Source organism: Galeopterus variegatus, unplaced genomic scaffold (assembly GCF_000696425.1).
Source record: "Galeopterus variegatus unplaced genomic scaffold, G_variegatus-3.0.2 Scaffold2840, whole genome shotgun sequence".
Classification (NCBI taxonomy): Eukaryota; Metazoa; Chordata; class Mammalia; order Dermoptera; family Cynocephalidae; genus Galeopterus; species Galeopterus variegatus.
Window position 1 is genome coordinate 376,335 of NW_007728951.1, and position 25,270 is coordinate 401,604.

Consider the following 25,270-nt stretch of genomic DNA (forward strand, 5'->3'; position numbering starts at 1 on the left):
GAAACGGAAAAAAAAAAAAAAAAAAAAAAAAAAAAAAAAAAATGCTAATATCTGTTAAATCTAGGTAGTAGGTATGAATATCATATTCTTTTCTGTAATTTTCTGTATATTTGAATTTTTCATAAACTTTTGAATTAAAAAATAAACTACAAAAACAAAATGAATTCAGTGGTCCTGATTTGCCATCTAAGAAGAGAGTACCGGTTTATAATCCCAATAGAATACAGGAATGCCCATGTTTTCCGCCTCACAATGTTGCACATTTCCAATATAGTGGGTAAAATAACATTTTCTTGATGTAATTCCCAATTATTTGATTAGTAGTGAGTGAACATTTTTTATCATTTGGCTATATATATGTCTTCTTTTATTAAAGTCTGTTCATATGTTTATTTTTCTATTCACACATTTATCATTTTTCTTGTTGATTTGTAAGAGCTTTTTATATATTTAGGAAATTAACCATTATTCTGTTACATATGTCATGAATTATTTTCTCCAGTTCATTTGCCTTTCAGTACTGTAACACTGTTTATGGTATGTTGTTGTATTAATGAAGAATATTGGATAATGAGACTAAGAACTAAGGGCTTCTAACTATACTGAAATGACTTTAATTCCTGAAAAAGCACAAGCTCAACATCTTAAGAGTTTTCCCTCAAAAATCTTATATCATGGTGCTCTGTGCTTTTTCTTACACAATAACGTTTTGTTTCTATGCCAGCTTTTCCTACAGGAAGAATAAAGGCTTTCTACTCACTATCATTAGAATGGCACTAGAGAGGGCTAAGATGCTTGGATCTGAAGAGTATTGTATAACTCTCCTTGGTCAAAAATAATCCATTTTACCCTCCATATCCCCTTTTAAATCAAATAGGGTAGGGTTTATTTTGTTTCACTTTTTTAAAAAATTGAGGTAAAATTTGCATAAACTGCAAAGATCTTAGGTGTTAAAAGAGTTTTGAGAAGCATGTTTTTTTTATTCAACAGTTTTAGAATTTTATCATTTTATCATTTGCTTTAACAGTATCACCGACCTTCAGTTGCATACACAGACAATTTTTTCACATTATGAGTAAGTAAATATTTACATATATTTTCTTTTATGGCTTTGACCTTTTAAATAAATATTTATACTTATAAAAATCTAGTACAACTAGAACTTATTACTGTGGGGTGAAAATCTAATATAACATTTTCCCATAATTTTTCCATTATCACCAGCTATTACATAAGCCAATTTTTTCCTCATTATTTGGTAATGCCCTTTGTTGTATATTCTTTATTGTATATTCTTGTATATGCTTGTATTTTTATGGGCATTCTATTTCATTGCTTTGTATCATATATCAGTACCATGTCATCTTAAATTATCACAGTTTTATTATACATTTTATTATCCAGTAGGAAACAGGCCCCCTTACTATTCTGCTTTTACAAAAATTGAAAGTGTTTATTCTAGATGAACTTCTGGATGATTTGACCAGGATTTCCTTGCCTATTAAAAATCCTGTTAATATGTTGATTGAGTTGTTATATGTGTAGATTAATTTTGGGGTTCATTGATACATTTAGCAGAGGTGAGTTCCATTCCAGGAACATGTTACACTTTTCTATTTATACAAGTTTTTTTTTAATGCCCCCAATACAGTTCTATAGTTTTCTCCATATGTTTTACCAATTTCTTAAATTAATTCCTTGTTTGTATTTCTTGTTGCTGTTATGAATGAGCTCCCAACCTCCAACATATTGTTAATTCATACCTTCTTAGTAGACAACTGTCTTTATTCACTTATTAAAAAAAAAAAAAATTCAATTTCTATCATTTCCACCAGATGGCAGTCGTGGGCACATCCATTTGTAAACCCGCTGAGCGCTCTGGTGACAAGAAAGGCAGTGGCCGGCAGACCTTCTGAGTTCCAGAAATACAAGGACAAAAAGGGGTTTTTGGTAAATCTGAAAGAAAAATGAACCCAACATTATGTGATTATAGTATTTATACTACTGTTAACCTCTAATTTTATAACCCATTAGTGGAGGCTGAGAAGAACTGTCACTGCCCTTCAAAATCATATTTTTCCCTGTCCATGTGATAAATACATGTGGCTTCTTGGCAGCACTTTTGGTTTTACTTCAGGGTCTCTCATGGTTAAAGGCTGTCTTTAATCCGTTATTATTGTTTCCCTTCTCCTAAACGCCATTTAAATCAGAAGGTACAGGTTTATAAATATGTAAGAGCATCTTGTGACTCTGGTTTTTAACATTCTCGGATCTCTTCTGAAATTAGGTAGAGCTTATAGTTAATGTGAAAAGAAGTAAGTTTGTAATTGGCTTGTCCTAAATGAATACAAATATTAATAAGCCCATTAATTTATACGCTTTTGGTTTTTATTTACGTGACTTCCATGTCCTATATTTAGGAATATAAAAAATAGTGAATTACTTGTTCAGGCTCAAATATTTTCTCACAGATACTCTTCCAAGTAGTCAAAAAGTAGTACTTTTGGACAACAATACATCACCTAGGCAAGCTCCCCTCTTGTGTCTTTTATTGCAGTTTCATTTGTTAATCAATTTACTTATAATCAGGGAGTAGTTGATAATTTGCTGTATAGTAACTATATACATTCCCTTTCTGAGAGATGATATTTCCTTTCTGAGACTGAAAAGTGCAAGAAACTATGGTGAGAAAAACGGAGCACATGTTTGGTCCTTGAGCACAAAGGTATGCCAAAGTTAATTCTTGTTTTTCTAAAGAAAATTGATATAAATATCTGAGGAGGTGATATAATAAAAATTTTGAAGGATAGTTGGTGATCTTCATGAGAAAATTTACACTTATTTTTGGATGCCTGGATAATTCTATTATGTAGTTATATGAAACAGAAAACTTCTTTAGTATGTTGGATGTATTTATATATATGTTGGGTGTACACACACACACACACATACATGCACACACATACGAGGGTACTTCAAAAAGTTTGTGGAAAATTTGTTTTCTTTTTTCCATGAGCTTTTTGAAGTACTCTCATATACACACACACATTTTTAGGGCTTTTGGCTTTCTTTGTGGGGGGGGAACACACACACACACACACACACACACACACACACACACACACACACATGAATCTGGCAGTTAAGACAGAAAGTTGCCTATAATCGTGTGACAGTGTACTGCTACACTCCACTAGTGAAATATCAAAAATGTACACATCAATGCTGATTACTTTAACAGTAGAAAAATATGCCAAAATACATTTCTAAACTGAATTCACATCAAAAAACACACATAGCTACTTATCCATGTGAGAGAGAAAAGAGCGGCCAAAAAAGCAAACGGAGTGATTTGTAGTTTTACATCCCAGAAGTTTTAACATAGTAGTTTTGAAGACTTGTCATTTGTGTGTTTTTCAAAGATAGAGTAATAAACTTTATAGCTGACAGACTTATAAGTATCTGTTTATGGTATCTCAAAGTTGGAAAAAACCCGAATGCCAGAAGTCCTTTAGTAGCTTCTTGTCTCATTCTCAGGACGGGAATCAACTTCCATCTTTGGGCAGCTATGCCTGTCCTGGTTGTGTCTCTGTTTCTTCCTCTCCTTTGTCTTGTTAACCCTTGGGTCCAAACATTCAACTGTAGCTAAGATGATAATTTGTAGTGTCTCCTTTTTTCTATCCCAGTTATTTAATTCATTAGATGCTGTGACTTCAACTGTATTAATTGTCTGGGACACTTTTCTCCAAAGGTAATTTCAAAGTTTTCTTCATCTTGAAGTACACAACCCAAAACTGAACATTTATGGGTGGCAGAATTGTCTGTCCTTTGTTCTGGTTAATACTCTTCTGTTCTTCTGTTTAATACTCAAATATTGGATTAACTTTTCTAACAACCACATGATACTCTTTGAGTCTTTGAGCTTAATTATTTTTACTGCTTTTAAGTGAACTTTTCTCATCCCACACTTGAGCCGTTGGTGTTTTGGTTAACCTACTTTGTAGGACCTTTATTTATTCCTGTTAGTTTTCTTGGGTTAAATTCATTACCTTTTGAGTTGATTTTGGATTCACAGAAGATATACTAGCTGTCTTTTTCTTTCCAATCACTCCAGAATTTGATGTGTAAACCACCTATATTTAATGAAACAAGTCCTAATACTGAGGCCCTGTGGTAGGCCTCATTATGATGCAAATTGACCCATCTATTAATCAACACCCTTTAGGTAAGAATTTCGGTAATGTACTGATCCATCTATTAGTTCATCTCTCTCTAGGTTATCTGTAATGATATCACCGGATTTTACATTCCATGCTGAAGTCTCTTGTATATAACCCAACTTATCTGGAGTTTTCACTTTGATCCCTTTCTATACATCCATGAACATTTCTGGTGTTTGTTTTTGGTTATGGTGTTTCTTGCATCATTTATGCAGTTTTGAAAATCTGGGCTTGTTAACATTTTTTCCTGTAGCAGTACACTGTCACACGATTATAGGCAACTTTCTGTCTTAACTGCCAGATTCGTGTGTGTGTGTGTGTGTGTGTGTGTGTGTGTTCCCCCCCCACAAAGAAAGCCAAAAGCCCTAAAAATGTGTGTGTGTATATGAGAGTACTTCAAAAAGCTCAATAGTGGTTTCTTGCTTTTTTTTTTTTTAAGGTACATCTCCCTTTTTATCCTGTATGTATGCTGTACTTCAATAAAGAAGTATTTTTAAAAATAACCCTGCTGCATTAAAAGAAATCAAAGGTACAACTTGGTCTGCAACCTGAGGACTAAATGCAGCAGTGTAGGTGTCCAGGTCAGAACAGTGCCTCATCCATGAGGACACCATTCACATCATAGACATGTGGACTCATATGTTATAGCTGTCCAGCAAGTGGCAGGAAAGTGTTCTTATTCTAATAAAAGTAGTAGTTATATTGCAACAGATATCTGACAAGTGGAAGTAAAGTGACTTGAGAAAGGAGTGCTTTTTGGGTAGTATTTTTCTAATTTACCAAAGAAGTCACATGGGCTAGCAGCAGCCGTGGAGTTTTGAATTGCTCTGGGAAAAGAGACAATATAATTTCTCTTTTTACATTCTTCCCTACCTGTTTTATATCTTCTTTCCCTTTAAAAAAAAAATTTAAAAATGATGGCACCGTAGGAGTGTGGCAGAAAACTCGAGCAGCATTTAGGCAATCTTAAAGGACCAGCTTTGGCTTTCTAGCCTTGAGTTTAGACTTCTTGGAAGGGCCTATAATGCACTGAGGGTGCCCTTCTACCTCTTGTTCTCTTGACTTCCCTCAATTACCAGGGCTCAAAAAAATAGCAAGTGAGAAAGAAATGGGGGAAAGGAAGGGAATGTCTCAGATGTAGATAGCTTTGTAAATGTCTGCAGATATTTGTATCATATATAATGTATAAATAGATAGTGTCTTGTGCACATTTGTGTATGTATGCTATGCTTTAATAAAAATTTATTTTAAAGCAAAAACCTTGACTGATGAAATAAACTTTATATATATTTATTTATATAAAGTTTCTGTCAGTAGAGCACGTGAAAATAGTTAAACAGATGTAGGTATGCTTTGGAGAGTATGAACTAAAATATAGATTATATGTTGTATGAAAAAATCACTTTCAGGGAAGGGGGGCACCTTCAGAGATAGGCAGCAATTTAATCAGGATAAGCTAAAGTGCTGTAACAAACAGAACCACACCTGTAATGGTTTAGACGTAATAGAAGTTTATTCCTTGCTCATGTATGTACCAGGCTGAGTATTCAGGTCAGTGGGCTTCTCTCTTCCATGTGGTAACTCAGGTCTGGGCTTTTTCTGTCTTATGACTACCTCATCACCCAGTGCCTTATTGTCGTCTGTATTCAACAAGCAGAGGGGAGAGAGGGCAAGGGAAAGGTACCCCTGCTTCTGTAAAGACTCAGCCTGAAGGCGGTGCACTTTGTTTCTTTTCCCACTTAGTTGATGAGAACTAGTCATATGGCCACACTTAACTGTAAGTGCCAGGTGTGGGGTTGAGAAATTGTTACCTCTGGCTAGGCAGTTACGTCCCAGCTACAACTAGTTAGGATGGAAGATAGGGAGCACACGTTTGGAGACAACTGGCCATTTCTGCCACAGGCGTCTGTTTTCCAGAGCAGGTAAAACAGATTCTACTGTTTGGGAGAGATGTGGCATACATATTAAGGCACTGTGGACAGAGAAAACTAACAATGATTCAAATACAAGCTTCAAAAGTGAAATAACTCCATGAACCCATCAGAATTACGGATATTAAAAAGAATGACAACACCATATTTGGCAAAGATGTACAAATACAACTGTCAGTATTATTGGTGGAAGTGTAAATGATACAACCACTTTGGAAAAAGTTCTAGGGCTTCTTATAAAACAAAACATACCTACATTAGGTCCCAACAGTTCCACTCCTAGGTATTTATCCAAGAGAAATAAAAATATATGTCTATAAAAAGACTTGCATAAGAATGTTCAGAGAAGCTCTATATATAATAGCGTCAAATGGGAAACAGCCTAGGTATCCATCAGTAGGAAAATGGATAAACTGTGGTATACATACCCATACACATACAATGGAACATTCCTCAGTAATAAAAAGTAAAGAACTATCAATACATGCAACAGCATGGGTAAATCTCAAAACATTGTGCTGAATAAAGGAAGCTTTACGCAAAGAGTATATACCATATGATTATGATTATATGAGGTTTTAGAAGAGGAAAAACTAATCTGTGGTGGAAAAGAATCAGCACTGTGGGTGTCTCAGTAGGGTAGGGGAGTTAGAGATTGACAAGGAAGGGACATAGGGGAACTTTCTGGGATGACAGAACTGTTTCATATTTTGATAAGAGGTTTGGATTACACAGGTGTATGCATTCGTCAAAATGTAGCAGATATTCCCTTAAGATTTATGCATTTTATTGTGTACAAATCTTACTTCAAAAGATAAATTTGTAAACAAGTATTAAACTTAATGATATGCTTGCTGAAGTACTTAGGGGCAAATGTACTGTTAATTGCAATTTATCTTGAAATGCACAAAGAAATAAGAAGGATTGATGGATGGATAGGGGGATGCATAGATGGATAGATATGTAATAAAACAAGTATAGTAAAATGTTAACAGACTTCACAACTGTCCAAGATGGAGAAAAAGGAAATAGATTTACTCTCCATGTTACATAACTAGAAAACCAGGCAAAATATGTGAAACAAAGGTTTTCAGACATTAGACTATAGGCAATATGGAAATGAGATTGCTGATAGAAGGTAAACAAATGAGGTTTGCCCTTTTATTTCACCAGCTTACTATCTAGAAGTAGTTTCCAGTCCATTGCACAGAGTACAAGAACCCAAGCAGAACATGGTAGACTTACTGAGCTGAGGAGACAGAAATCTGAGTTCAGGGATTCAGTCCACAATGCAGTATCTGAGACAGAACAATGTGCTGCACAGAGAGAAGAGACTTCAGAAACCTGCAGAGGGTTCCTTCAAGTTTGGCTGAGTACCGATCTATACATGTGTATGAGGAAACCACCTTGGACCTGAAACAATTACTTGAAAGAAGTAGACAAAACAATTCCCAGGACACACACAGGTCAAGGAGCAGTTTGTGTTGCCACAAGCCACAGCAAAACAACTTCATGATATAAGGGGCACTAAGAAGAATCCTTAGAAGAGTGTGTACTTAGTAGTGGGACTAAATCAGCCCTAGACTGAGCTAACTGGCCAGCCCCCAAGGCATATTTTCTGACCACAGTGGAATTAACCTAGAAGTCAATAACAGAAAGATTAAAAACAATACACTTTTAGATAATCCGTGTGCCAAAGAATAAATTACAAGAGAAACTAGAAAACATTTTGACTAAAACGAAAATGGAAACAACACATTAAAATTTGTGGGCTGCAGCAAAGGCAGTATTTAGAGGGAAACTTATAGCTTTAAATACATATGTTAGAAAAAAAGTAAGGGGGCTGACCAGGTAGCTCAGTTGGTTAGAATGTGATGTTCTAACACCAAGGTCAAGGGTTCAGATCCCTGTACCAGGCAGCTGCCAAAAAACAACCAAGTACAAGTGCAAGAAAGGAAGGAAACAGTAATGATGAAAGCACCAATCAATGAGAGAGAACAGAAAATAAAGAAAAATCAATTAAATCAAAAGCTGGCTTTTGGAAAAATATCAATAAAATTGATGAACTTCTAACCCCACTTATTAGGAAAAAAGAAAGACGCAAGTTATCGATATCAGAGATGAAAGAGAAGAGCTCATCACAAATCCTATGGACATTTAAAAAAATACTGTTAAAGGTGATAATAGTTAACTAAACTATTGTGTTTCAAGAGAGCCAGAAAAGAGGATCTTGAATGTTATAACCACAAAGAAATGATGAATGTTCAGGTAATAGATATGCTAACTATTTTGATTAGATCATTATACAATACATGCCTGTATTGAAACAATAAACTGTACCCCATAAATATCTACAATGAAAAAAATTAAAATTAAAAATGAATGTTGAAGGAATATTACAAACATATTTATGCCAATAAACTTGACACCTTAGAGGAAATGAACAAATCACTTGAAAGGCATAAACTGCCAAAGCTCACTTCACTTCAAGAAAAAACATAATCTGGATAAACCTATGTTTATTGGAGAAAATGAATTTATAATTGAATGGCTCTATATCTATCTATTGAAGAAATGATTTCCTAGGTGTAATACTAATTATATATAAAGTCTTTCAGAGAATTGAAGAGGAGGGAGTGATTCCAAAACCATTTTATGAGACTACCATTACTTTGATACAAAACCAGACAAAGCTATTACAAAGAAGAAGAAGACTACAGACCAATATCACTAATGAATATTATAATAATCCTTAACAAAATTTCAGCAAATTGAATCTAGCACAATACAAAAAGAATGATCAAGTGGGATTCATCCCAAGAATGCAAGATAGGTTGAATATTTGAAAATCAATATAATTCAATACTGGAAGTAAAAAAAAAAGAAAAAAAAAACCCATATCTCATTAGATTCAGAAAAAGCATTTGACAAAATTCAGGACCCATTTATGATGGAAATTCTCAGCAAATTATGAATAAAAGGGAAGTACACCTAAACCTACTTAATGGTAAAAAACTGAACTTTCCCTCTCATACACGGAGCAAGGCAAGAATGAGCTCTTAATGCTCATATCCAATACTGACTGGAGGTCAGTTGCCAGCACAATAAGGGGGAAAAAAGGGAAATAAAAGGCATAGAAATTGGAAAGAAGAACACATAAAACAGTCTTTATTTGCAGATGACATGATTATGTAAATAGAAATTAATAAAGAATCTATAAGAAGGTATTACAGGGCTGGCCAGTTAGCTCACTTGGTTAGAGCATGGTGTTGGTACAGGATCAAGGGTTTGGATCCCTAATACAGGCCAGCTGCCAAAAAAAAAAAAAACCTAGCAGCCATTTTTTGGTAGAATTTGACAAGCTAATTTTAAGATTTATGTAGAAATACTAGTGACCTTGAATAGCAAAAACAACTTTGATAAAGAAGGATTGAATTGGAGGATTCATACTAGCTGGTTGCAAGAATTACTATAAGCCTATAGTAATTAAGAAAATGTGGTTTGGGTTTCAGGCTCTCTATATTAATGGAATACAATGGAGTCCGGCCCACACATATATATGGTCATATGAATTTTAACAAAGATGATACTAGAAGTTAATAGGAGAAAGTCTTTAAACAAATAATTCTGTAATAAATGCATAGCTATATGCAAAAACAACAAAAGCAATCTTGACCCTTTTATTTTATGCCAAAAAAGTTTTTTTTTTTTTTTTTTTTTTTGGTGGTTGGCTGGTATGGGGATTTGAACCCTCGAACACTCCAGAATTAACTAGAAATGAACCACAGATTTAACAACACAGCTAAAACTCATTGGAGGAAGTCTTTGTGACCTTGAGTTAGGCAAACTTCAGATAAGACAGAAAGCATAAGAATAAGCATCATCAAAGAAAATACTGATGAATTGGACTTAATCAAAATTAGAAACTTCTACTCCTCAAGAGAAACTGTTAAGAAAATTCAAAGTCAAGCCTTAGGCAAAATATATCTGGTAAAGGACTCGTTTTTATAATAAACGACTCTTAAAATTCAATAACAAAAAGCAAAAATGGGTAAAATAATGAAAAATTGCATTTTCTAAGGAAGATATACAAATGGCGAATAAACACTAATGTCCAAAGTTATTAGTCATGAAGGAAATTCAAATTATAATACCACTCAATAGATTGACTAATGTTATGAAGACTGGCATTGCCAATTGTCATCGAGAATGTGGAGCAAGTGGGACTCTCACACATCGCTCATGGGAAGTTTAGTAAAAGGGTCAAACCAATTTAGAAAACAGTTTGGCAGTTTTTATAAACTTAAACAGTATACTACCCCCACAACCCAGCAATTCTACTCCTCAGTATTTATTCAAGAGAAATGAAACACATGTCAGCACAAAAACTTGTATGTGCTTTAATGTTTATAGGAGCTTTTTTATTTTTTTATTTATTTTGTTTATTTTATTTTATTTTTTTTCCTTTTTGTCTTTTTTCGTGACCAGCAACGGATCGCAACCCTCAGTGTCGCGCCTGTACCGGACCGGGACCGGCAACGGGATCGCAACCCTCGGCGTTGCACCCGCACCTCGCTCAGCCAGTGAGCGGCCGATCTATATGTGGGATCCGAACCCTCGGCGGGAGCGTCACCGCGCTCCCAAACGGCGCACTGTAGCAGTGCTCCACCGGGCCAGCCCCTATAGGAGCTTTTTTAAAAAAAATTTATTTATTGAATCAAAATCGATTATACATATTTTTGGGGTTGAACATTGAGATATGTTGATTAAATCAATATCACTAACATATATATTGTTACAAATCATAATTATTCTTTATGCCCCTTGTCCAACCTCTCCCCTTCTCCCATTCCCTCCCCCTCCCCCCTCTAATTGTCCTAGATTTCTTCTCTCCTTCTGAAAGAATAATGGTTCCTCTGTTAACTTGTTGCCTAGATGATCTGTCCAATGCTGAGAGATGTGATCAGGTCCCCCAATATTATCATAGAGCAGATGCTTTTTCTGTCACTATGAAATGAGTTTTGTGGAAAGAGACATCCTCTTCTTTGTCTCTGCTGGTGACTCGTCTTGTGTGAATGCACACCAGTAGTTGGCAGACCATCTGCATGGTGGCTGTGGTGTCTAGCTGCTTTTGCAGCAGCCATGGTTTTTGTGGTGGCTGTGGTGGGCCACCCACATGGAGGTGCTGTTTTTGGCATGCTCCTTGGCACTGGCAGTATGCCTGGTTGTGGGGTGTATTTCGTCCCCTTCTCCATGCCTCTGGTCCCTCGGCAGTCCCCAAGGCACTGGCGCCATGTGCCTCATTGTGGGAGAGGGGTCCAGTCCCCTTCTCCATGTCCTGGGTCCCTGGGCGGGCCCTGAGGTACTGGCACAGTGTGCCTGGTTGTGGGAGGAGGGTCCGGTCCCCTTCTCCATGCCTCAGGTACCCAGGTGGGCCCTGAGGTGCTGGCATTTTGTACCTGGTGTGGGAAGAGGGTCCAGTCCCTTTCTGCATGCCTCTGGGCCAGGCGGGCCCTGAGGTGCTGGCATGGTGTCCCTGGTTGTGGGACAGAGGTCCAGTCTCCTCCTTGCCTCTGGTCCCTGGGTGGGCCCCAAGGTACTGGCATGGTGTGCCTTGTTGTGGGAGGAGGTTATGGTTCCTGGCTCCATACCTCGGGTCACTGGGTGGGACCCAAGGCGCTGGCTTGGTGTGCCTGGTTGTGGGGGAGAGGTCCAGTCCCCTTCTCTATGCCCTGGGTCCCTGGGTGGACTCTGAGGTGCTGGCATGTTGTGCCTGGTTGTGGGAGGGAAGTCCAGACCCCAACACCATACCCCGGGTCCCTGGGTGGGCCCCAAGGTGCTGGCTTGGTGTGCCTGGTTGTGGGAGGGTGGTCTGGTCCTCTTCTCCATGCCTCAGGTCCCTGGGTGGGCCCTGAAGCACTGGCTCAGTATTCCTGGTTGTGGGAGAGAGGTCCATTCCCCTTCTCTTTGCCTCAGGTCCCTGGGCAGGCCCTGAGGCGCTGGCTTGGTGTGCCTGGTTGTGGGAGGGTGGTCCAGTCCCCAACTTCATACCCCGGGTCCCTGGGTGGGCCCCAAGGTGCTGGCTCAGTGTGCCTGGTTGTGGGAGAGAGGTCAGGTCCCCTTTTCCTTGCCTCAGGTCCCTGGGCAGGCCCCAAGGTGCTGGCATGGTGTGCCTGGTTCTGGGAGGTGCTGGCATGTGCCTTCTCCATGCTTCAGTTCCCCAGGTTGGCCCTGAGGCACTGGTGCAGTTTGGCTGGAAGTGGGAGTGGGGTCCGGTCCCCATATCCAAGCCTCCAGTTCCCAGGCAGGCCCCAAAGTGTTGGTGGTGTGCCTGGGCTGGAACTAATTTTTTGACCTTTGCTTCTAACACAGGGGAACTTCCTGTGGGAACCAGTACTTGAGCTGTGTGGTTGTTTAAATTTCTACTTTGCTGCTGTTTCCCTAGGGAAGGCTTTTTGTGCAGCTCCAGGTTTAATGGTTGACCTTATAGGTACTTCCGGCTCTCCAGAGACCCGGTGGATCTGTGTTCTGTAGAATCTCTGATCTGGGCCTCAGTTTTTTCATCAAACCACACCCTGAAATTCTGCATTCCTGACCATTCTCCTCTGAGTGGTCCTGTGCTGATTGGGGGGCAGATCAGCTGTCTTTGCTGTGTCCCAGTGTTCCCCTGGTGGGCCTGTTTCCCCCACCGCCCGTGCTGCAAACACTTCCCATGGGACGGCCCCTGCGCCCGTCCCCTGCGCCCGACCCTTGCGATGACTCACTGGCCTCTGAGTGGTTCCCTTTTTTCAGTTGTTCTGGCTCCTCGCTCCTGCGTGGGTCCACGTGAACCCTATTAGCGGTCTTGCTGTCCTGGGGGCCACCAAGGCCCTCTTCTCTCCTGCTGCCTCTAAATAACTCCACCTGAAAGGCACAGCTGCGGCTTCTGCCGGCTCCTGCTCCATGTGCTCATCTGCTCAAGGCTTAAAGCAGCCACGGTCCGAAATGCTCAGAGCAGCTTTTTCTTTCTCTCATCATAGTTTCTCCCACCTCCAGGAACTCCGTAGGTATCTCCTCTTCCCCTGAGCTCCAGCGGCCCCAGCTTGGCTGATGTTACATTTTTATAGTTGTAAATTGGTTGATTTGTGGGAGAGAGTGATGCTAAGGACCGTCTATTCCACCATCTTGATTGGATTTCCTTATAAGAGCTTTATTCATAATAGTCCAAAACTGTAAACACCCCAAAAGTCTATCAACTGGTGAATGGGTAAACCACATTCATACAATGAATGCTATTTAGCAATAAAATGGAACAAACTACTAATTCATTCAACAGCATGGGTGAATCTTGATGTGCTAAATGAAAGAAGACAGATATAAAAGACTACATATTGTATGAATCCATTTATCTGAAATTCTGGAAAAGGCAAAATTATAATGATAGAAAGCAGATCAGTTGTTGCCAGAGGCTGGGTTGGAGGAGAGGGGCATGTGGGATCTTTGGAGGGTGATGGAACTGTTCTATGTCATGAACGTGGTGGTGGTTATATGACTGTATGCATTTGTCAAAACTCATTGACTTGTACACCTGTAAGTGGTGAGTATTTTATATTCATTGAGCTTATGTTAAAAAAAAAAAGAAACGTGTTAATGTAAATGTTGGGTTTATGGGTATTCATTGTAAATTCTTTCATATTTGCTTTGTGTTTGATAATTTTCATTTTAAAATATGCATAAAAAATATGAATTTGAGATGAAAGTTACACGAGAAGATTACTCCAAATTGTATGTCCTTAGTTACTTTTCACATGAGAACCTCTGTGTAACCTGCTTAGTGTAAGTAGCCCCAGGGATTTACTATTCAGATATTTATTTAGTAGGGGTGTGTGTTTGTGTGTGTGTGTGTGTGTGTGTGTATTTATTATCTGAGTAATTTAATTAGTTAAGGACTTTCTTGAGCAACTGCTGGGGTGATGATGGAGTTGGAGTGAGAAGCAAAACAAATATAAAATGCTTTTCACGTAACCCATTTATATAGGCTGAATTATATGATATGAAATTGATCGAGGCTGCTTTATTTTATTATCCCATCTGCCACTTTCACCCAACAACCAGGAAGTCCTATTAATAGAACCTAACTTTAAAATGTTGTAAAAGTAATTAAAATTTTATTGAACTCCAACTATTGAAGATGCCCATAGTTGGTTTTTTTCCTCCTCAAGGGCCAGTGTTTTGTAACCTATCAGAACAGTCCCTTTTGCATGGCATCCTCATTAATACAACACTGCCAAAACCAAGTGCACTTTGCTGCTTATAAGGAGCAGAGTGCCTCCGTTTTAATTATGACCTTCAATTGGATGTCTCTAAGCTTAGGAAAGCTGGATCCTACCTTTTAAGCAAAGCTTATTGTCTTTCTGGTAAGAAGTTATACAGGCTTAGCTTAGGATTGCATCCTTTGAGGCTTTTGGAGTGACAACTTTTTTGTAATGATCCCTTAACATATATGGTTATTGCTCTTTATTCTGTAGAACGGGGGTTGACAAACTTTGTAAAGGATGATGTGGTCTGTCTTTCAACTCTGCTGTGTGGCAAGCAGCCATAGAGGACACATAAATGAATGATGGTGGCTATGTTCCAATAAAACTTTATATACAAAAACAGGTTTGGGGCTGGATTTGACATAGGCTGAAGTTTGCTGACACCAGCTGTAGTTTATAAATATCAGCCGAAACAAGTATGGACATGTTATGACAAAATTTTTATATAGTCACATCGGTACTTCTATGAAGAGAACTAACACGGAATGATAAAATGTTCATCAGGAGGCCCCATATGAGAAAATTAGGGCATGCATATTCTATGACTCTGTATGATTAATTGGTATGCAAAAATCTCTAATTTATAGAAAATCTGAAGATATTTACCCAAGATAGCTTAGAAATGTTTCACAAATTAGATTACCACTTTGACTGATAATGAAAGTATACTTTATGATAACACTAAGGTCAAGGGTTCAAATCCCTGTACTGGCCAGCCACCAAAAAAAAAAAAAAAAAAAAGAAAGTGTACTTTAGTTTACAAATGTAAAATTCAGAGAGTAGTTTTTACTTTAACGTTGTCTTTCTTTTTATAAGATTATACTGTTTTATACTTAGCAAGTAATTGAGATGACCATTATTCTCACTCCTGAAGATTTAGCTCTACAATTTTTTATTCTTGGTTGTAAGGATTAGATAGGACACGACTAACATCCATGCGTAGAACTTATATAATTTGCAGTGTTCCTTGTATTTAGATCATTTCCCCTAACCTGAAGCAGAATTATTAATTAAGGACTTTCAAATTACTGCTTATGATTTGAGCAAAGGTATTAACATTAACTTGGACTTAGAAGAGCTAAGAGTCGTGGTCCTCATGGACATCTAATCATTCATACTAAACAAATATATCTTAAAAAGCAGAAATAGAAACGAAAAGGATTTTATGGTAGATATGTTCTACTGTTTCTAGTCTCTTCCTACTCAGTGTTTACTATCAAATAGAACAAATATTTATTTACTTACTTACTTACTTACTTATTGGCAGCTGGCTGGTAAGGGATGCAAAACCTCGACCATGGTGTTAGCACCGTGTATCTAACCAAGTAAGCTAACCAGCCAGCCCTTATGTCTTATTTAGTGAGAGAATTTTCTAGCTCCCTCTTGGGATAAGTGAGGATAGAGAAATTACTTCCAAGCAGATCATTCTTATTTTATGAAGAATAATTTGAGAAGTTCCCTTTAGTTCTAAAAATGTAGTGAGTAGACCTCATTATCCTGAAAAATGGACGTTAATACAAATTGTAATTTTCATTATTGTAATTACATTAACAATAACAACTTTTCTCAATGACAGGCTTCACTATGCAATGCTCTTTGCTGGGGAGGAAGCTGATCAATTTTTATAAAAGGAGCTCATTACCATTGGTAGTTAGTTTTTATATGACTTTTTTTTTTCTTTTTTTGAAGATGACTGGTAAGGGGATCTTAAACCTTGGTGTCAGCACCACGCTCTCCCAAGCAAGCTAACCGGCCATCCCTATATAGGGATCCGAACCCATGGCCTTGGTGTATCAGCACCACACTCTCCCAAGTGAGCCACGGGCCAGCCCTTATATGACATTTTATTTAATCCTCATATCAACCATACAAAGTAAGTGTAAGGGATGAAACGGCTGAAATCTAAAAAGACTGAGTAACTTATCCAAGACCATGAAGCTCAGAAGTTACTGATCTGGGATTCAAACCCATGTCTATCTGGCCCAAGACTTGTACTTTCCCGTCTCACCAGACTGAGTGAAGATGAATTACTGTGCAACTGTAGCTCCACCAGCAAGAAGAGTGGGAGGGAGCACTGGGCTGTGCCACTAGAGCACGATACAATGAGCAAGTCATACTGTCTTTCTGCATCTTAGTGTCCTCACATGTCAACAGAAGTCATTAGATAAGTAATAGTTCCCCCAAACCAGAACTTGGATCAAAGTTTGCACTTGTCCATCACAAAATTTAAAAAACCACAATGTGATATTATAATATATGTATGAGTATATTAGTTTTCACTCACAGTTCCTACCTCATAACTCCCATAACCTTTGTTCTTTCATTCTAATGTTGGGCCTGAGAAGCAGGCCTCAGAGAACAATCCTCTCTGACCTTCTCCTGCCCTCCTTTCATCTGTTCCTTTTTCTCCCCCAGGCGGGAAATTCTCTGCCCTACCTTATCTGATTGTAGATCCTAAGACCCCCATTCCAGAAAGGTCCCACCCAGGGAGGAAGGAATGCTGCACAGAGAGGCTGAGAAGAATCTGAACAGACAGGCCTTGCTGGGTTTCCCCACCTAGTCTGTTAGTGTTAGATCAGAGCTTTTTTGTCTAGTCACATTTCTACATGGTTGTCCATGTTTCCATCATGTCTATATAATGAAACTTCCATAAAAACCTAAGGGCACAGGGTTTGGAGAGCTTCTGGACAGCTGAACACCTGAAGGTTCCTGGAAGGTGACACGCCGAGGAGGGCATGGAAGCTCCATGCCCCTTTTCCCATCCCTCGCCCTATGCATGTCTTCATCTGTATCCTTTATAATAAACTGGTAAACGTAAGTAAATGTTTCTCTGAGTTTTGTAAGCCACTCAACAAATTAATCGAACTTGAAGAGGGGGTCTTTGGAACCCCGATTTATAGCTCCAGGGCCTGAGCTTGCGACTGGCATCTGAAGTGGGGGACAGTCTTGGGAACTGAGCCCTCACCCTGTGTGATCTGATGCTATCTCCAAGTAGACAGTGTCAGAAAAGAATTGAATTGGAGGGCACCCAGCTGGTTTGCAGAATTGCTTGGGGGGTGTGTTAGGAATGGGGGCCTTACACTTATTTGATCGCAGAAGACAGTCTCCTGTGCCCATTACTGTGGTGTGAGAGATTAGGAAAAACAGTTTGTGTTTTTTCCATCACTTGCTCGGACAAAGTTTTCCCAGAAAGCTACAATTTATTCTACTTAAATAGCTGTGCTTTGATCTAAGATTATGTTCTTCCTACATGTTTTGGTGTTACAATGTCCTTCATGTAATAAGATATTGGGTAATAGTTGGTAGAGTATTTTTTAATATCCTTATTGAGTAAAGTAAAATGTTGGTACCCTGTTATTGTTAGGGTTTTTTAGAATTTTCCTTCCTTATGGGCTGGCCTGGTGGCACACTCGGTAGAGTGCGGTGCTTGGGAGCGCAGCGGCGCTCCTGCTGAGGGTTCGGATCCCATATAGAGACTGGTCTGCTCAGTGGTTGAGCGTGGTGCGGGCGCGACACCGAGGGTTGCGATCCCATTGCCGGTCGTGGTACGGGCGCGACACTGAGGGTTGCGATCCCGTTACCGGTCACAAAAAAAGACAAAAAGGAAAAAAAAAAAAGAATTTTCCTTCCTTATGAAATCCCAAAACTTGGAAACCATTGTTCTAATTACACACAAACTAGCAGGTTGAATATTTATTGTTTAGACCACAGATTCTTTTTTTTAGTTAAAAATTTTTTTTCAGTTTAAAGAATCCTGGTTTATAAATAAAGCCTGGTTATAGAGAGAAAGTAAACTTCAGAAAGAGCAAAGACTCCAAATATTAATCAGTCACACAAAGGTCCTTTGAATGAAATATGGACTTGAATGAATCGGATACATTTATAAAATTTGGGAAATTTTATTTTTTTATTTTTGGCAGCTGGCTGGTGCCAAATCCAAAATCTTGACCTTGTTTTCATCAGCACCATGCTCTAACCAAGTGAGCTAACTGACTACCCCTAAGTTTTACATATTAATACAGATTTCCGGCTTCTCTAGAAAAAATAGAACTGGCAATCTTGGTCCCACACTGTTGCTGGAGCAGAGTGGCTTTTGCCCCTTCAGGCACAGCATGAGCCTTCTAGTTTGTCACTGTTCCCACTCTCTTTTATTTCATTTCACCCTGCCTGCTTCAGTCATTTAGTTGTGCCATCCCGATCTTGCAGGCTTTTACACTTGCAACCTCATGCAACTGTGGTCCAGGGACCACAGCACTGACCTCATCAGGGAGGTGGTTAGAAATGCACAATCTCAGGTTCCACCCCAACTCTACTGAATCAGAACCTGCATTTTAACCAGATTGCCAGGACTCAAATTTGCACACTGAAATTTGAAAAACCCTGCTTGAAATTATTTCCAAGGTCCTTTCCGCAACAAGATGCTGCGTGTTGACCATGGGCAAAGCCTTGTGCTAAGCACTGTAGTTATAGGTATACCATCATATAGATTATAGAATACAATCATATATTAAAATAACCACCATTATAAGTATGGATATACAAATAAATAACAGACAGGGCTAGATCAGTGTCCGTTGGAGTGATGGGGGTGAGGGGTGGAGCTGGGCCTCAAATACAGGTGGGAACAAATGTCCAGAACGAGGTGTTCAGTCTGCAGTGCAGGACCATGAGCCTCACTGATTGTCTGGAGCAGAGATCCTAATTTGGGGATATTAAGAAAATAAAATTAGAAACATAGTTTGAGCATAAATTGTAGCTCAGACTTTTAGGTTAAGACAGTTTGACTTTGTTTTCTAAGAAGCCACTGACAACTGTAGAGTTGCATTATGAGTGTTCGAGATTAATAGTCTGACAGGTTGTGTGGTGTAAGTGGGCTTTATTTTAAACAGACACATTCAGAATGGTTTTACATACAAGTCTAGATGTGGGCAAAGCAAATTCCTTAAAGTATGACGCATTTTTTATCTTTTCTATCTATATTGGCATTTGGTCCTCTGATGCATTTGCTCGGAGACCCTGCTAGTGCCCAAAGCCATGCTGAACATTTCCTGGCTTTGCGTCAGGCCTTGCCATGAGATTATCCGTTAAAGTCAGGGAGCCATAGAGTCTCTTGCAGGGATATTGGATTTGGCCTGGGTATTGAGGAATTCACTCAGTATCCAAGAACCACACTTCCCCAGCTGTAGATGGCAGAGAATGATGTTTGCGTTCAATGAAGTTCTAACACACTGTGTTAGATGTTAGTGTTCTGAGATGACTGGCAGCATTTTGAACGTAATGTGACGATGTAATTCGTGCTCTTTGAATTTGCAGTGAGACTAGACATGGCAGTGTAATGTCTAACACTGATATTAATTAGAAGTTTTCAGAAGAGCTCAGTGTGTCTGAATTTGAAATATTTGTCATGGGGTAGATAATGTGGCATTTAGTTATTTGGTGATCTTTCTAATGGGACTTTGTTAAAGATCAGATATTACGTCATTGTTTCTTTTGTGATTCTGGATTTCTTTTGAGAACAAAGTCTTTAAGCAGTGAAGATTCGAGACACCCTATGGCTAAGACCCTTTAAAACGTTGCCATTTCACTGTGGATTCAATTACATTTTTGGTCAATGATGTCACATAAGGATCAGAGTATGCTTTTCTGTTTGTGTGTGTTTTGTGTTGATTTGTAAAGCTTGGAGGATTAGTCGCCAGGAAGGAGTTGACAATGGCCACTGAAATAACCTAGTGGTGATTGCCACAAACTTCGGTCTGAGATACACAGAAACACTTGCCTCTTACCAGGCTGAAGCATCCAGCTGAGGGTTGCACCTGGTGCTGTCAGTGCCTGTTGGAAATACAAATTAAAACATTGTTACAACTACAAAAAAATCAGACTGACGAAAAATGGGCAATGGATATGAATTAACATTTCTCCAAAGATGATATACAAATGGCCAGCAAGCATATAAAAAGATGCTCAACATCACTAATCATTAGGGAAATGCAAATTAGAACCACACCCATGAGGATGGCTACTATATAATCATTTTTTAAAAACCCGGGAAATAAGTATTGGTGAGGATGTGCACTGTTGGTGGAATTGCAAAATGGTGCAACTGCTATGGAAAACAGTAAGGGGGTTCCTCAAAAAATTAAAAATAGAACTATCATATGGGTATATATCCAGAAGAATTGAATGTAGGGTCTCGAAGAGATATTTGCACACCCACGTTCATAGCAGTATTATACGTAGTAGCCAAAAGATGGAAGTAAACCAAATGTCTGATGGACAAATGGATAAACACAATGTAGTATATACATTCAATGGACTATTTTATTCAGCCTTAAAAAGGAAGGAAATTCTGTCACATGGTGCAAATAGATGAACCTTGAGGACATTATGCTAAGTGAAATAAGCCAGTCACAAAAAGAGAAATACTGTATGATTCCAATTATATGAGGTATCTACAGTAGTCACATTTATAGAAACAAAAAGTAGAATGGTAATTACCAGGGGCTGAGGGGGAAGAGAAACAGGGGAGTTGTTTAATGGGTATACAGTTTCAGATTTACAAGATAAAAAAGTTGTGGAGATTGGTTTCACAGCAATGTGAATATACTTAACACTACTGAACTGTATACTTAAAAATGGTTAAGATGGTAAATATTATGTTTCTTAATCACAATAAAAAATACTTGTGGTACATAATAGATTAATTGCTTTAAAAGCCTAATTAATTTGGGAAATTTGGCCATACCTATCAATTGTAAATAACTTTGACTAAGCAATTTTGTACCTTAGAGGCTATCTTGCAGATATATGCATATATGTGCAAATGATGTATGTACAAGCAAGGTATGGCATTGTGCATAAAGTTTCCATGCCCTTTGCCCCTAACTTCTCAGTTCCTTCATATGCTGACTCTGGGCTTGGCACATAAAGTAGTCAAAAACATGCTATGTGACTTCTGAGGTTAGATCACAAAAAGGATACAGATACCGTCTTGCTTTCTCTCTCCATTGGGACACTCACAACTGGGACCAAGCCAGTGTGCTCCAAGGAAGCCCAAAGTAGCCGACGTGGAGAAATTACACTGAAGAGATCCATGTAGAGAAAACAGGGTCCCTCTCTCCCTCTCACCCCCAGCTGACTGCACCAAGGAAGATATATGGGTGGCAAATAAGCATATGAAAAGATACTCAACATCATTAGCTATTAGAGAAGTACAAATTAAAACCACTACACACCTAACAAAATCACTAAAATTAGAGACAACATAGCAAATGCTGGAAGGATGTGGAAAAACTGGCACTCTCATACACTACTGAAGGTTATGTAAAATGGTACAACCACTCTCTAAAATAGTTTGGCAGTTTCCTAAAAGGTCAAACTTACCATATGATCCAGCCATTCCATTCCTAGATGTTTAAGGTAAAAGAATGCTTTATCTTTACAAAGACTTTTACTCATGTTTCTCTTTATGAATGTACTACAGATTATCAGTTCACCTATGGCAGGACATCTTAGTTGCTTCCAAGTTTGGCAATTGTTAAGAAAACTGCTAAAAACATTTGTGTTCAGGTTTTTGTGTGGATATGTTTTCAATTCATTTGAGTAAATACCAAGGAGTGTGATTGCTGGATCACGTCGTAAGGCTATATCTTGCTTTGTAAGAAACTACTAAGCAATGATGACGCAAGAGCCCGCGCTCACTGTTCCAGCCACAGACGAAGGAGGTTGAGGAAAAGAGTTGGGGGTTGAGTGAGGGAAGTCAGGGTGCGGCCAGACGGACATACCTTGGGCAGCCAGGCTCTCTCTGCTTCTACCATCTTGCAATGTGAGACCCCTGGGTCGCTGTCCCCACTGCCAGATAGACTTTGGACTTCTCAGCCTCAGAAACTATTTGAAGATAAACTGAGGGGCAGGAGCGGAGGTCAACAGCCATTACGGCAGATGGTCTGACATTCTCTTGGATCCATGGTTCTGGTCAAGATGGCGGAATAGACGGTCCCTAGCGTCACTCTCTCCCACAAATCAACTGATTTAAACTATAAAAACATAACATCAAGTGCATACGGAATGGGGAGACATCCAGCGGGGGAGGCAGAAGCTCCACAGAGACCACATGCCCTGCAGGGCCACCGTCACACGATCCAGCAGGTAGGCTTCACCACTGCCACCTGGCTCCATTCCCAGCCCGGCCCAGTGCGCATAGAGTGAGGAGACTTCCGGCAGGGGAGGCGGAGGCTCCACAGAAACCACACACCCTGTGGGGCCACCAATGTGTGATCCAGCAGGTAGACTTCACTGCCGCCATACGGAATGGGGAGACATCCAGCGGGGGAGGCAGAAGCTCCACAGAGACCACATGCCCTGCGGGGCCGCCGTCACACGATCCAGCAGGTAGGCTTCACCACTGCCACCTGGCTCCATTCCCAGCCCGGCCCAGTGCGCACAGAGTGAGGAGACTTCCGGCAGGGGAGGTGGAGGCTCCACAGAAACCACACACCCTGTGGGGCCACCAATGTGTGATCCAGCAGGTAGACTTCACTGCCGCCACCCGGCTCCATCCTAAGCCTGGCCTAGTGTGCACAGAGCAGGGAGACATCCAGCAGGGGAAGGGGAAGCTCTGCAGAGACCACACACTCTATGGTGCCTCTGCGCATCCCAGCAGCCCAGCACACGGAACAGGGAGAAGTCCAGCACGGGAGGTGGAAGCTCAGCAGAGACCACACCCTGTGGTACCGCCCCATGATCCAGCAGCCCAGCAGAGTCCAAGCTGACCAGAGAGGTGGCTCCCTGGAGAGGCCCAAGACCCAAGGCAACCACACACACAAGGCACTAGTGGCCAACTGAGCAGTCACTGAGGTAGCCATACCAAATTGGCAACCACAGCAAAATCTTAGTCAGTCAATAGTGTCAAACCTGTGGACTGTGAACCTCCCTGCCACAATGAATAAACATCAAAGAAAAGATACCAGAAATACGAAAAATCAAGAAAGTACACCACCAAAGGATAATAACTCTCAAGCTTTAGATCCTATAGAACAAGAAGCCCTTGAAATGACTGACAAGGAATTTTGAGTGATGAGTGATAATTCTAAGGAAACTGAATGAGATACAAGAAAACTCAGCTAGACAGCATGATGAAATGAGGAAAAGTATACAGGACATGAAAGAGGAAATGTACAAGGAAATCAATGCCCTAAAAAAAATGTAGCAGAACTTGCCGAACTGAAGAAGTTATTCAGCGAAATAAAAAACACAATGGAGAGTTTAACCAGCAGGCTTGCGGAAGTTGAATAGAGAACCTCTGAACTTGAAGATGGGCTGTTTGAAGTAACACAAGCAGACAAAAAAATTTAAAAAAGAAAAAAGAATCAAAGGCATTGAAGAAAATTTGAGAGAGATATCAGACAACCTTAAGGACTCAAATATCCGAGTGATGGGTATTCCAGAAGGGGAGGAAAAAGGAAATTGCATTGAAAACATATTCAAAAAAATAGTGGCAGAAAACTTCCCAGGTATTGGAAAAATCACAGATCTTCAGATCCAGGAAGTTCAACAATCTCTAAACGTATTCAGCCCAAAAAGGTCTTCTCCAAGACATGTTATAGTCAAATTGGCAAAACAAACCCACTAGTATAATAAAAATGGCATTCATGAAGAGAAAACAAACAAACACAAAGGCTATCTACATCCTAAGGATCCAACAAACACAGAAAACAAACAGTAAATCAGAAAGAAAGGAACAAAAGACACCTAAGGGAACCAAAAAATAATCAATAAAATTCTAGGAATAAATCAACACTTTTCAATAACAACTCTTAATGTAAAAGGCTTAAATTCCCCAATCAAAAGACACAGACTGGCTGACTGGATTAAAAAGGAGGACCCAACTATATGCTGCCTTCAAGAGACCCACCTCACTCATAAAGACTCACATAGACAAAGAGTGAAAGGATGGAAAAAGATTTTCCATGCAAACAGAAAAGAAAAACGAACTGGAGTAGCTATTCTTATATCTGACAAAGTAGACTTTAAACTAAAAACCATAAAAAGAGACAATGAGGGACCCTATGTAATGATAAAAGGATTGATCCATCAAGAAGACATAACAATCATAAATATATATGCACCCAATGTTGAAGCAGCCAGATTTGTAAAACAAACTCTATTAGACCTAAAGAAAGAAATAGACACTAATACCATAATAGCAGGGGACCTGAACACCCCACTGTCAATATTGGACAGATCACCTAGGCAAAGAATCAGCAGAGAAACACAAGATCTAAATAATACTCTAGATCAATTGGACTTGGCAGATATCTACAGAACATTCCATCCAACAACCTCAGAATATTCATTCTTCTCATCAACACATGGATCATTCTCCAGGATAGATCACATATTAGGTCACAAATCAAGACCCAACAGATTAAAAAATATTGGAATTATCCCATGTATTTTTTCAGACCACAATGGATTAAAATTAGAAACCAATAAAAAACAAAATTCTGGAAACAATACAAACACATGGAAATTAAACAGCATTCTGCTTAATGACATATGGGTCCAGGAGGAAATCAAACAGGAAACCAAAAAATGTATTGAAACTAATGAAACAANGGTTTTTGTCCTTGATTTTTTGATGTGGTGTAGCACATTGATTGACTTGCATACATTGAACTATCCTTACATCCCTGGGATGAATCCCATTTGATCATGGTGTATAGTTTTTTAAAAATGTGTAGCTGTATTCTGATTGCTAATATTTTGTTGAGGATTTTTACATCTATGTTCATCAAGGATATTGGCCTGTAACTTTTTTTTTTTT

General features: G+C 39.2%; 1 protein-coding gene across 1 annotated transcript in view; it reads left to right on the top strand.

The window, feature by feature from the left end:
• PPM1B (protein phosphatase, Mg2+/Mn2+ dependent, 1B) overlaps nt 1-1,923 on the top strand; it is a 92,311-nt gene extending 90,388 nt beyond the window's left edge. The window contains exons 6-7 of the mRNA XM_008583153.1: nt 1,028-1,075; nt 1,836-1,923. Of these exons, the coding sequence (XP_008581375.1) occupies nt 1,028-1,075 (48 nt within the window). The 3' untranslated portion in view covers nt 1,836-1,923. The remainder of the gene's footprint in view (nt 1-1,027; nt 1,076-1,835) is intronic.
• Nucleotides 1,924-25,270: the final 23,347 nt, after the last annotated feature.